Raw genomic sequence first — 14,884 nt, forward strand, 5'->3', positions numbered from 1 at the left:
ATTTGGGTGAGTGAATTAGGTATTGCATACAATTTGTAGGCTTCTAATGTGAAGCTGAGTTTGAGTGCTCTAGGAATACTGAGTGAAGTTCGGGACTTAAGTTGGATAGAATAGGGTTCTATCAGGTAGCAAGTTCAGTCTGGAACTTGTGAGTAAAGGTCCGTACTTAGTATGTAGGTTGTAACTAGGTGTGTTTCCCTATTATAGTGGATTGGTTTGGTTTAAAATCCCTTGGAGGGTCGAGGTTTTACTTCCAATTGGGCCCTGGAAGGTTTCCTCGTAAATAACGTTGTTGCTTGGCAAGTTCCTATTCAGTTTGTTTTAAATTCTGCGAAAAGTAGTTATTTAGGAATTCACTACAATTTACTCCCCTCTTTTAGCATTTCATCTCAACTAACAGTATAAAATATAAAGAAAAAAAAATTGAATAAAACTTAAGTAGAGGTAGTAGTTAGAAAATTATGCATCTTAGTTGTACATAGTTTATAGTGTACTTATTTATTTTTCGCATTTATCAAAATATCCTACGTACTCTTGCTATTCGGATATGGCATCATTAATACGTCCTGCTCAATCTGATTAACCTAATCTTACGACATTAGTTGATTATTGTATAAAACCATTCTCCTTGACGACTGTACAATGCAAGATTGACGAGGTCTTACCTGCTAAGTAAGAAATTAAAATATTAATTAACTACCCTCATTAGAAAAATAAACAAATAGATTAGAAAGTTTCATGATTAATGACCAATTCTACGTACTTCCTCGAACCATAGCCTAAGCTAGTTACCCCAACCTCAACTAGAAAAGGGATCATTTAGCATGAAAGAAGATTATAACTTGCACTTTGTAATACTCACATATAGTCACATTAATTATTTGAGTGTAACATACCAATTTCATAAGAAAAAGAGAAATGGAAGCTCGTTACTTTCTTGTTTACCTTACTTTCATAGCCATGTCTTCCTACATGGCCTATGCAACGGAATTTCAGGGTTTTCCAACGGATTTTTTCCGTCGTTGATTGACTATTTTCTAGTATTGTAAGATTAGAGAAGTGATATTAGTCTCTACAAAATTTGAATATAACGTGCCCAAATGACTATTAGGAAAACTGATTGCTTCCTCTGGGGGATATCTTTATCGTTTTCACTTTAGTGAGGGTATGAAAGTGAAGTAAGCGGAGAAAACGTGTTACCATTGGACAATCTTTATTCGTTAATGAACATTTCAAAATAGAATATGGGCAAGCAAATAGAAATGGAGGGAGTTTGAAATAAAATTTGAAATTTGAAAGGCAAGGGCAACCCCAAAGCGGCGGGAGCATCCTAATTCATTTCTAAGAAGCAATTTCAACAAAATCTAGTATAGAAAAAAAAACACTAAAAATTTCTCAGTTTCTCTCTCTTTAAACCTAGCCACCATAGTAAAACTTAGGGGCTTCCATCAATTTTTATAGATGGTAAGCCCTAAATTCTTCTTTAATTTAATGTTTTTAGCCGATAAAGATCACCAACAGTATGGTGATTGTAGTCTGTCCCTCCATGTACGGTTTAGTTGGTTCCCTAATGGTGGGATTTGTAATATGGATTGTTTGTTTGTTTTTCGTGTGTGCAGGGATACAAATTTGGAAGATTCGTCTTGCAAATTTGTGAAACTGCAGATTTGTTGGTATAGAGGCGCAGATTTTAAAGATTTGTCTTGTAAATTTGCCGATCTTGATGACAAATCAAGTTTTATCACTTTCGCGACTATACATCAATGGAGCTCCGTCAAAAACAACGCAAAAACATCTAAAATTATTCAGGAGCATTTCAGAAACGATGTCATTAGTTTAGGGGTGTTTAATAAAATTTGTATCGATAATTTAGATCTCTTAAGGGATGATTGTAAGTGTTGTATGGCTATTAATATTATTATTATTTAATGAAGTCACCCCTCCCTATTCCATTAAAAAAAAATACAAGTTTACCAAAGATAATATTTTTTTTTTATGATTTACCAAAAAGAAAATTAAAATTTCGATGTTAACAAAGAGAATTTTCCAAAAATAACATAAAACAAAAGGTAAGTAAAAAAAAAAAGCGAAGGTATTAGTTAGAACATCCTACTATAACTATTGTTTTTTCTGTGTGGCCAGGGTTACTTATTTAGGGGTTATTTATTTAAGTGTTACTCAGTCGGTTAAGGGTTACTTATTTTAGGTTACTCAGTCCGTAAGCGCATTTTCATCGGGATTACTTATTCAATTCAGGGGTTACTTAATTAAGGGTTACTTAGTCGGTCAAGAGTTACTTATTCTGGGGTTATTCAGTCAGTTAGCGCGTTTTCTGTGTGAGGGTAACCCCTGGCCGACCGAGTAACCCCTGACCGTCCAAGTAACCTGTAAATAAGTAACCCCTGACCGATTGAGTAACCCCCAGAATAAGTAATACAAGATTAAGTAACTCCGTCCATACAGTGTGGCCAGCCACATATTATAATTTGTGGTCAGATATGGCATCATTAATGCGTCCTACTCAATCTGATTAACCTAATCTTACGACATTAGTTGATTATTATATAAAACCATTCTCCTTGACGACTGTACAATGCAAGATTGATGAGGTATTACCTGCTAAGTAAGAAATTAAAATATTAATTAACTACCCTCATTAGAAAAATAAACAAATAGATTAGAAAGTTTCATGATTAATGACCAATTCTACGTGCTTCCTCGAACCATAGCCTAAGCTAGTTACCCCAACCTCAACTATAAAAGGGATCATTTAGCATGAAAGAAGATTATAACTTGCACTTTGTAATACTCACATAGAGTCACATTAATTATTTGAGTGTAACATACCAATTTCATAAGAAAAAGAGAAATGGAAGCTCGTTATTTTCTTGTTTACCTTACTTTCACAGCCATGTCTTCCTACATGGCCTATGCAACGGATCCTACTCAGCTACAAGACTTTTGTGTTGCGATGAATGACCCAAAAAATGAACGTATGTTTTTTGTCCAATTCAATTCCAAACGATGTGAATTTTCTTAAAAAAAAATTGATTAGTACTCTATTTCATTTTTTTCAAAATTGATGTTAACGGTTTAACTAATTTGCAGTGTTTGTGAATGGGTTGCTTTGCAAGAATCCAATGGATGCGAAACCCGAGGATTTCTTTATTGACGGGCTAGACAAGCCCGGGAACACTAACAATAGGGTGCAATCCGCTGTCACGCTAGTCTCTGCATTACAACTTCCAGGGCTCAACACCCTCGGCATCTCATTGGCTAGGATTGACTATGCACCTTACGGCCTTAACGCTCCTCACACGCATCCTCGTGCAAGTGAAATCCTTACAGTCATTGAAGGAACCCTCTATGTTGGCTTCGTAACTTCCAACCTTGCTAACGGCGATAACAAGTTGTTCACTAAGGTGCTTAACAAAGGTGATGTGTTTGTTTTTCCACAAGGCCTCATTCATTTTCAATTCAATATTGGAAAAATTCCTGCTGTCGCTATTGCTGGACTAAGCAGCCAAAACCCTGGTACGGTCACCATTGCTAATGCCGTTTTCGGGGCTGATCCACCTATCAATGTTGATGTACTAAGCAAGGCCTTCCAGCTAGATGAACACACTGTGAAGATGCTTCAGTCCAAATTTTGAACGAGCCCGTAATTTGCTATTCCGGATGATTTTGGAGTATTTATACAATAATAACCAAGTGATCTATAGGGTCTTACTTGGTTTATCAACGTTACTCCTTCATGTTTTAAATATATCCTAGTAAAGTAGTAATCCTACATTACTACTTTACTTTGAATGAACCTTTAGTTGATTATGCCACGATTTTGAAGTATTATTTCATACAATAACAACCAAGTGATCGATATGGTCGTCTTGTTTTATCCACGTTAGTTCTTCATGGGTTCTAAATATATATCCTACTATGTGTACGTTCTAATACACACATTTTACATGTTATGTTGTTTTTGAATTATTGTTATGGAACAATGATATATACAGTGCTGGAGTTTGAATAATTTACAATATAATACATATTTTAAGATTCTTCTGCTGTTTTTTTTACCTGTAGCACTGTTTTTTTACTAATCAGCAGTATTTTAAACACCAATGTTTTTAATTATCAATAAGAATAAAATACAGATCATAGATTTGATATAATGAAAGTGTAAATGGAGGCAAATTGGATAAGATTATACTTCGTATGTGAAAATTTCCTTGGCTATATAAATCATCAAAATCAGTCCAAAAATGCAATATTCAAAGTGTTCTCAAATAAATAAATAAAATATAAATATAATTCAAAAAAATATCAACTCTTGTACGACGTATATAATTAGAGTTAGACCGAAGCACGTTATTAATTATTCCCTTTTGTACCCTACAATTCTATGGATCACTAGATTGAAGTGATGAATGTGGTTTGGTAATTAATCAAATAATGTTATTGATTCAAAAGTAGATGACAAACGATGTACTCATATATTTACATACTATGATCAAATCATTAACGGATATATAGTAGTCATCATATAACATTTACAAATGAAATACGATGTATGAATTTAACAAACACATAAAAACTCGAATTAAATAATAGTTTCCTTCATTAAAACGACAATATATCGGAGTAGTTAATATTAAGAAAATTTGTGAACTACTACAATTTACTTTGCACTTTTTGAAATCAACTACCATTTAAGTTTTTTTTTTTAATTTTCCTTTTTTTTTTGTAAATATCTACCATCATTAGGAAATTTGTTTGAATACCACTACCATTTAACAACTGTTAAAAAAACTGTCTTATGGGGCCCACTTGAACCCTAACCACCCAATACTCCCCACCCAAACCAAACCGTACCCCAACCACCCACCAATCCCCTACCTGAAACGAACCCCAACCACCCACCACTCCCTTGCCCAAAATCGAACCAGCCACTCACCACTACTCCCCCAACTTGAACTGAACTAGCCACCCACCACTCCCCCACCTGATTATGCGGGTGTGAGTGGGCGTTGAGGTTCCGATAGATGGAGGTGAATGAAGAGGTGATGCGGTGGGGTGGGATTTGGCAACGGAAGGCGCGGAGGAGACAGAATGGGAGTATTTCAAGGTGAAGAGGAAGAAAGGAAGGGGGTTTCATGGTGGTTGGATAGATTTTGGTTTACGGCTAAGGCTAGTTGAGTTGGTGGTCTTGTGGGGTCAGTGGTGGTGGTGGGGGACTGGTGGGTGGTTAGAGTTTGATTCAGATGGACCCCACAAGATGGTTTTTTTTACTGTTACCGCTAAATGGTAATGGTACTCAAACAAATCTTCAAATAATGGTAGTTGTTGTAAAAAAAAAAACACTTAAATGATAGTTGTTTACAAAAAGTGCAAAGTAAATGGCAGTGGTTCACAAAAAATCTTTAAAATTAGATATTACACCATGGTCCATGAGACATCTATATTACTAGAATATACTTTCTCCATTTTCTTTTAAATGCAATACGTCTTCTGGACACGCAGTTTGAGAAAGAGATTAACTAATGTAAACAAACAAATTTATCAAAATAATTTTTATACGACTACAAGTAATATATACCTAACCCAAATTTTCAGTACTCTATCATTATAAACTAAACTCATACTGTTCTACACAATAAATTCCCACGCACCAAAGGGGAGGTCATTGTATTTTAAATAATGCAGTTTTATTGAAAAAAAATAAGAACATACACTACTTAAAGAGAGAGATCAGAGTAAAAAATTACTAACTTTCGAAAATAATTGGCTATTTTTTTACGTATAAAGATTAATTTTTGAAAAATGAATAATTCTGGTGAGGGGGGGGGCACTTTCAAAAAAAGAGGGGGGCTTCCTTTATTGACAGCGATGTAGACAATGTGGGGGTAGTTGATACTGATAAGAAGAGAAAAGTGGAAGTTACGATGCTTACTGGAGACAGTCAAATCCAAGTAGAGGGAGTTGGTAAAATCCAACCCCCTCGAAGGACAATGAAAATTTTAAGTTTTGAACGAGATTGGCAACCCGTAGACAGAGAGGACTCTTCGGGATTTGTGTTGGAGAGAGAGGTCAAATGTAGTGTTTTTGATGGAGACTAAGATTGATGAAGAAAGACTTGAGAAAATAAAAAGGCATTGTGGTTTTTAGAATGGCATATGTATAAGTAGTAATAGGCGGTCGGGTTTCTAGTGGAGGGGGTAAATGTTGATATTGTCTCTTACTCTACACATCATTGTGCTACTAATGTGTGTGATAGTGAGGGGACTCCTATTTGGAGAGCTTTTGGTATTTATGGGTGGTCGAAAACAGAAAATAAACATATAACGTGGGAGCTTATGATCAATTTAAAATCGTCATGTGATATTCCTTGTATTATGTCTCGAGATTTCAATGAAATTGTGAGTTCGGCAGAAAAGGAGGGTGGGGTAGCTAGAAGGGAGAGTTTGATGGATGCTTTTTTGGTTGCTATTGATGCTTGTAGACTTCGTGACTTGGGCTTTAAGGGTAATATTTTCACTTGGCAGAGAGGGAAAAATGTTGATACAGTAGTTCGGGAAAGGTTAGACAAATTCTTGGGAAATGACAATAGGTGTGAGCTACACTTAAATTTTTCTGTCCCACATCTTGCTAGAATGGAGTCTGATCATACCCCTATTATCCTTGGTACTATGAATTATTACGAGAGGGGAACGAAGGGGAAACTTTTTCATTTCGAAGCTATGTGGCTCTCTAATGAGAAGTGTAAGGAAGTAGTGTTGAAAGCTTGGGGTGATGGTGAGGGGTTGGAACCGCACAAACGCATTGCTATGTGTGCTGATTCTTTAACTAAATGGTCAGCAAAAACTTTTGGCGTGTTGAAGAAGAAAAGAAGGAGGTGCGGAGAGAAGTTGCAAGCAGCCCAGGGTAGGCAAGTAGACGCTGCTATGCTAGCAGCATGTGAGGAACTTGCAAGTGAAATTAATGAGCTCCAGAGGTTAGAGGAGTCGTACTGGTATGCGAGGTCACGAGCTAATGAGATGAGAGATGAGGATAAAAACATCTCGTATTTTCATAGAAAGGCTAGTCAAAGAAGGAAAAAGAATCGTATTGATGGGTTGTATGATTCGGATGGAGAGTGGAAGGTGGGGGAGTCGTAGATTAGAAAAATTGTGTCTGAATACTTCAATTCTTTGTTTTCCTCAGACTTGCCGACAGAATTTGATGCTGCTCTTGATGGTATGTCCCCAATGGTTACTTCGGAGATGAACAAGTCGTTAGATGAAGAGCCGAGTTCTGATGAGATTAAAGATGCACTTTTTTAGATGCACCCGAACAAAGCCCCGGGTACGGATGGAATGCGCGCCCTATTTTTTCGGAAGTTTTGGCATATAGTTGGCCCTGATATTATTACTCTGGTGAAAATTGGTGGAAAGGTCTAGTTAATATTTCGGACATTAACAATACTTGCATTGTTTTAATTCCTCAATGTAATGATCCAAAATGTATGACTGAGATTAGACTGATAAGTTATTATAATGTGATTTATAAAATAATATCATAGACAATGGCAAACAAACTTAAGTCATTCTCAATGATATTATTTCTGTAGATCAGAGTGCGTTTGTTCTAGGCCGAATAATCACAGACAATGCTATGATTATTCCTTTTGAGATTTTCCACTCAATGAAAAGAAAAGGGGAAGCCAAACATGGTACTATGGTTCTTAAGCTCGATATGAGTAAGGGGTACGACAGGGTTGAATGGAGCTTCTTGAAAAGGGTGATGATGAAGTTGGGGTTTTGTGAAAACTGGATTCGTCGGGTGATGGATTGTATTTCTAGTGTGTCTTTCTCTTTTAAGGCGAATAATGAGATTTCGGGCTCTGTGATCGGGGACTCAGGCAAGGTGACTCAATTTCGCCCTATTTATTTCTTCTATGTGCGGATGCGTTCTCTTGTTTATTATCTAAAGCTGCTCATGATAAGAAACTAAGTGGGGGCGAGAATATTCAACTCTGCTCCAAGAGTGTCTCACTTGTTTTTTGCCGATGATATTATTTTGTTTTCAAAAGCTACTATGCAGGAATGTTCGAAAATTGCTGAAATAATTAGTAAGTATGAGAGAGCATCCGGTCAGAAAGTTAATCTAGATAAGACAAAGGTCGCTTTTAGCAAATGTGTTGCTGCGGATAGAAGATAAGCAATTGTTAAGACTTTGGGAGTTAGGGAAGTTGATCGACATAAGAAATATTTGGGGTTGCCAAAGATCATTGGGAAATAAAAAAAGGCCATTTTTGCAGGGTTAAAAGAGAGAATTTGGAAGAAGTTGAATGGGTGGAAGGAGAAGTTGCTTTCGAAACCAAGTAAAGAAGTCTTAATCAAAGCGGTGGCACAAGCGATCCCAACATACATGATGAGTATTTTTAAAATTCTAGAGGGTCTTATTAATGAGATTCATAGCCATTTGTGTTGTTTTTGGTGGGCCTCGACGGATTGATAAAAGAAAATTACATTGGCAAAGTGGGGAAAAATTGTGTTTACCTAAGGCTAAGAGGGGTATGGGTTTTCGAGATATGAAATGTTTGAACCAATCTTTATTGGCAAAACAAATTTGGAGGTTGCAAACTAATCTGAACTCCCTCCTTTACAAGATTTTAGAGGCAAGATATTTCAAGAACTCAGGGGTCATCGAAGCATGTAGAAGTTATGATCCAAGCTATGCTTGGAGAAGTATATGGGGTGCAAAAGGGCTGCTTCGCGATGGTCTAGTATGGCGTGTTGTCAATGGAGTAAATATCAGAGCTTGGAAAGATAATTGGCTGGTGAAGGATGGTAAACTTCACACTTTGCAACAACCTGCTGGAACTGATGAGAAATTGAGGGTGTATGAGCTTATGGTGGATGAGTACTTGGAGTGGGATGCAGCTAAAATTGAGGGGCTAGTGGACAATGAAACCAAGGCTATGATTCTTGCTACTCCTTTATCTTGTAGGAGTTGTGAGGATGTAATGTACTGGAGTCGGGGGAAAAATGGGTTTTATTCCGTTAAGTCAGGGTATTGGCTAGCACGAGAAGGTGGGGATGGCAATCTTCTTGGGGGAAATGATGATGAAATATGGTGCACTGTTTGGAGGGTAAGGGGTCCTCCCAAACTTCAGCACTTCCGATCCTATGGAATGATGTGAAGGGAAATCTTGCTGTAAAGGATTGCCTTAGACAACGGCATGTGACGAAAGATGCCTCTTGTCAAATCTGTGGTGATGCGAGTGAAACCATAGTGCATACACTAGTTTTTTGTAAGGCCGCAGAAGAGATATAGAACCATTGCAATTTGAAGGATAGCCTAGGAGACCCGCCAACAGATTCTTTTGCTGCGAGGTGGGAGTGGATTAATAGAAAATTTGGTGCAGAGGATGTAAGGACCCTTGCTGCTCTTACGTGGGCCTCGTGGCTGTGCAGAAACCTGGCCATCTTTGATAATGAGGTACCTAACCCGGTGTTCCTAGCTGCAAACTACAGTAAAATGGTGCTTGATTACACCGAGTATTCAAGGAAAGTGTTTGCAGGTGCTACTGTCCAAGCCGGGGTAAGGATTTTCTCGTCTTGGGTGTGCCCTCCGCAAGGCCACATCAAGGTGAACGTCGATGCTTATGTTCCTACTGTGGGTATGTTATTACCCGTTGAACCTATTTCTTGGGATCTCCAGTCTATAGGTTGGGTTATAATTATGAGTGACTCATTTTAATGGTAATAGACCCATTTTCTTAGAAAAATTATGGACTTTCTCTCTAGCCAATCCTTTCGTTGAAGGATCGGCCAAATTATTTTTAGTGCGTAAATGATCCACTCTAACAGCTCCGATTGAGTGATATTCTCTCACAGTGTTGTGCTTACGACGTATATGTCGCCTCTTTCTGTTGTAATAACGATTTTGAACTTTTGCAATAGCCGTGGTACTATCGCAATGGATCAAGACAACTGGCAATGGTTTTTCCCATAAGGGAATCTCACCTAGCAGGTCTCTTAACCAACCTGCTTCTTCACTAGTTGTGGCTAGTGCTATCATTTTTGACTCCATGGTGGACTGAGCTAAAATAGTCTGTTTCTTAGACTTCCAAGATACAGCTCCACCGGCCATAGTAAAAATATATCCGCTAGTAGCCTTAGAGTCATCTGATAAGGTGTTCCAGTTAGCGTCACTATATCCTTTTAGTACATCCGGAAACCTTTCATAATGTAACCCTAGGTTCATGGTCCTCTTAAGGTATCTCATGACCCTTTCAATAGCATGCCAGTGCTCATTACTAGGACAACTAGTAAACCTGCCCAATAATCCCACGACATAGGCTATATCGGGTCTAGTACAATTAGTGGCATACCGAAGGCTGCCAATGACGCTCGCATAATCAGATTGCCTAACGGCATCACCAGTGTTCTTAAATAATTTTACACTGGGATCATAAGGTGTGTTTGCAGGTTTATAGTCAAAGTAACCATATTTCTTTAGAATTTTCTCAATGTAATGAAATTGATCCAAAGAAATTCCATTTTCTGTCCTAGTAATCTTAATCCCAAGGATTACATTTGCTTCCCCTAGGTCTTTCATGTCAAACTCAACATTCAATAACAACTTTACGTTGTTCACATCATGAATATTTGAACCAAAAATTAACAAATCATCCACATACAAACAAATTATAGTGCAAATGTCATTCTCAAATTTCACATATATGCATTTTTCACTACCATTTATCTTAAAACCATGTGAAATGACTAAGTTATCAAATTTTTCATGCCATAGTTTAGGTGCTTGTTTGAGACCATAAAGAGACTTATCTAATTTACATACAAGATGCTCTTTTCTTGGGATAACAAAGCCCTCCGGTTGGTCCATGTAGATTTCCTCTTCCAACTCACCGTTCAAAAATGCAGTCTTTACATCCATCTGATGCACTACAAGATTATAAACAGAAACAAGAGACATTAGTACTCCAATAGAAGTTACTCTAGTTACAAGTGAATAGGTATCAAAGAAATCAACATTCTCCCTTTGTCTGTAGCCTTTAGCTACTAAACGAGCTTTATACTTATCAATAGTGCCATCAACTTTCAGATTTCGTTTCAAGACTCATTTTCAACCTATTGTCTTTCAACCTGGTGGCAACTCAGTTAGGTGCCAAGTTCGATTAGACTCAAGTGAGTCCATTTCGTCATTTACAGCTTCTTGCCATAAATCTGCATCAACTGAGGCTAGGGCTTCTTGGAGGGTAGATGGATCCTCCTCTACATTGAGAACTTCAAAGTCCGGGCCAAAGTCTTTTGCTACTCTAGCCCATTTGCTCCTTCTTAGTTCGGGTTCAGCATCCAAGTCTTGTGAATTAAACATAACTTCAGGAATAATAGAAGGGGACGAAACCCCCCTATTTCTAAATTTAAAAGGAAACCTGTCCTCATAAAAATCAGCATCATTAGATTCAATAATTACACGTGCATTAAAATCAAAAAATCTATATGCTTTACTGTTAACAGCATATCCAATGAACACACATTCATAAGCTCTACTATCTAACTTAACTCTTTTAGGATCCTAACATATGTTAGACAACCCTAAGTTCTGAAAAAAGAAATATTAGGTTGTTTTTTTACGAAGAATTTCATAAGGAGGAACCTTACAGTCTTTGGAATATGGTTCAAGACATAACAAATGGTAAGAAGGATTTCACCCCACCAATGATTAGCAGCACCAGAATTTAAGGAAATAGCAACTATTAACTCTATAAAAGTTCTATTTTTTCTTTCAGCCTTACCATTCATTTCTGGAGAATAAGGGGCAGACCTTTCATGTATGATACCACGTGAATTATAAAATTCCACAAAAGCATTAGTATCATACTCAATTCCACGATCACTTTGTAACCTTTTTAGTTTTTGTTAAATTGGTTTTCAAATTCTATTACAAACAACTTAAACATTTCAAAAGCATCACTTTTATTTTTCATCAAATAAACACAAGTATAATCAGAATAATCATCAATAAAAGTGATAATATATCGTTGACCATTTCTGGTCAATGTTCCGTCAAATTCACATATATCCGAATGAATTAAGTCTAATGGTTCTGAATTTCTAATAACTGACTTATGAGGTGTTTTTGTAATTTTAGCCTGACTACAAAATACACATTTGTCAAAGTCATTAAGTGAAAACTTAGGAATAAGGCCTAGGTTGCTCATATTTTTTATGAGTCTTTTGTTTACATGACAAAGTCTAGCATGCCAAACATTAATACCAGAACACAACATATAAGCAGAATCAGATATTTTATTAATCTCAACATTCAGTTTAAACATACCATCGGTAGCATATCCTTTTCCTACAAACATTTCATTCTTAGTTAAAGTAAACAAATCAGAACCTATGGTTTGTGTAAAACCAGCCTTATTAAGAAGAAAACCAGAAACTAAATTCTTTCTCATTTCCGGAGTGTGCAGTACATCCTTAAGAATGAGAGTCCTGCCAGAAGTAAACTTCAATTCAACATTTCCAATACCAGCAACATTAGTGAAATGGGAATCACCCAACAACACTTTCTTATCATCGGTCTTTTCAGTGTATGTTTTAAACATCCGACGATCATAGCAAACATGGCGTGTAGCACCAGTGTCTACCCACCACCCTTCTGATCCACCAACAAGGTTGATCTCAGTAATCACAGCCGCAAGGGGCTCTTCAATCATGCTTGCCTGCGCAGGTACAGGGTTAGGCATGTTCCTGCACTTTCGTGCCATATGGCCTGGTTTTCCACACCTATAGCATAGAAATTGACCATTATATTCTTAGAGGGATGAGACTGTTGTTGTCCACTGTTCTTTTGAACATTCTGTTTATTTCTGTTGGATTTATTCTTCCGATTCTGAGGTTTGAAATTCTTACCAGCAGGCTTGAGAACTGCAGCCGACCTTTTTGGAGCATTGTTCGCATTGACCTGTAAGATTTTTTTTCCTTCTAGTCCTGTTTCCTGGATTCTTCTTACGAAGCCGAGTGATCAAACTCTCTAAGGAAAATTCCTTAGTCTTGTGCCTTATTATTTTTGAAATCTTTCCATGAAAGGGGGTAATTTGTCAATAATAACAGCAATTTGAAATTGTTCATCTAGAGCCATACCTTTGGAAATGATCTCCTGTGCAATTTTCTGAAGTTCATGAGATTGCACTTCCACGGACTTTTCATCGGTCATCTGAAATTTCAAATACCTGCTCACAGCATATTTATTGGCTCCGGCTTCTTTGGTATCATATTTCTTTTGCAAGGCATCCCAAAGATCCTTAGCAGAGTTTTCCATATTGTAATAATCATACAAATTATCACACAGGCCATTAAGTATATAATTTTTGCACATAAAATCATTTTCATTCCAGGTTTCAATTTCACTATTCAGATAAACCTTTTCATCTTCATTAGCATTATCAGGAATAACAGGCCTAGGAACGGTCAATACAGAATGAACCTTTTTAACAGTCAAGAAAAAAAAAGCATTTTCTGTTTCCATCTTTTAAAGTGAGCGCCTTTAAAACGGAAGGGTTTGTTGAGGTTGTTGGACACAGTCATATCATCGGCAGACATTAGAATAACGAAGGCAGAAAAAGAATGTTCTAATTGTTATAAACGAAACTGCAGAAAAACGAAGAACAAGAACAATGTTACCGGGAATTAGATTGAGTCGCGGACTATGTTGCTCTTTTTAGAACATTCACGGTACCGCCCTTAGAATGTGCAAGAAAATCGTACATTACCGGATGTCCCCCAGGATAAAACAATCTCTCGAATTTAATATATCGATGGATTTGCACAGAACCACCGGTCGAACAAAACACCAAAAAATATATTAAATGCTCGAACTGATTATTTTATTTTTTTTTAGAGAAGAGAGGAGATTATTTTTCTATATTTGAAATGCTTAACGCGGTCTGTTTTTATAGCTGAGGGCAGGAACTGTTTTTAAAGACCATTGATTGCATAACGGCAGATTAAGCACAAATTACGCCCAAAACGTTAGGAAAACGGGCAGAAAATCAATTTTTTCAAAACAGTCAAAAACTAATTAACACAAATAATGGGATATAAAACGGTTAGCATAAATCAAGGCACTAATTATGTAAATAAGCCTTATTCCAAAAAGTTAATTCTGTTTTATTCATCCGACCCAACCCGGCCCGGCTCGACGTGCGCGTGTGTGTTAGCTTGGTTCAATAGGCATGTCCTCCTTCTCCACAAAATGTGGGTAGCTCTTGGGCCACAACCAAGTATACCACATACTTCAATATAAAGGGAGTAACACTCTCATTTCCCACCAATGTGGGACTTTGTGATTTTCACAAAATTCACAATTTTGTTTCAACAGGGACTATCTCCAATTCACACCATTTCTGAAGACATTAGTTTAGATAGAGCTAGCTTTAACTTATGTTTGTTTTCACATGTTAAGAGAAGTTGTAATACGGTAGTTCACCTTGTCGCGAGGTGGGATATGGGTGAAAGTGTGGAACTTGTACGTCTTAGTTCTTTTCTACAAAGTATCATCACTTTGACGGAATTGGACATTACTTAATTAATAATAGCTCTATCGTTTCCTTCAACAAAAAAAAACACTAAGAAAAATGAATGACAACAGAAAGTAAATAGAACTTAAAAGTACGAAAGGAGTAAGATATGCTAACATATTAGAATTTAATTGTTTTATTCATGAAAAATAAAAAAAAAAAAAAAAAAAAAACTGTATAATTTTGAGAAAATTTAAAATATTTGAACCATTAGAACTAAATTTGATGGCAAACAGTCCCACAGCCTTAAACCTAATGTTTTGATGTCACAAATTTGTTAATAATAAT

The 14,884-nt window shown here is 36.8% G+C and overlaps 1 protein-coding gene across 1 annotated transcript; it reads left to right on the forward strand.

The window, feature by feature from the left end:
- Positions 1-2,780: 2,780 nt before the first annotated feature.
- Positions 2,781-4,030, forward strand: LOC110730497 (germin-like protein subfamily 1 member 17). The gene is made up of 2 exons (XM_021910298.1): positions 2,781-2,993; positions 3,109-4,030. Exons 1-2 carry the CDS (start codon positions 2,870-2,872, stop codon positions 3,651-3,653), a joined length of 669 nt encoding a protein of 222 aa, XP_021765990.1. The 5' UTR covers positions 2,781-2,869; the 3' UTR covers positions 3,654-4,030.
- The last annotated feature ends 10,854 nt before the right edge of the window (positions 4,031-14,884 follow it).

Source organism: Chenopodium quinoa, unplaced genomic scaffold (assembly GCF_001683475.1).
Source record: "Chenopodium quinoa cultivar QQ74 unplaced genomic scaffold, ASM168347v1, whole genome shotgun sequence".
Lineage (NCBI taxonomy): Eukaryota > Viridiplantae > Streptophyta > Magnoliopsida > Caryophyllales > Amaranthaceae > Chenopodium > Chenopodium quinoa.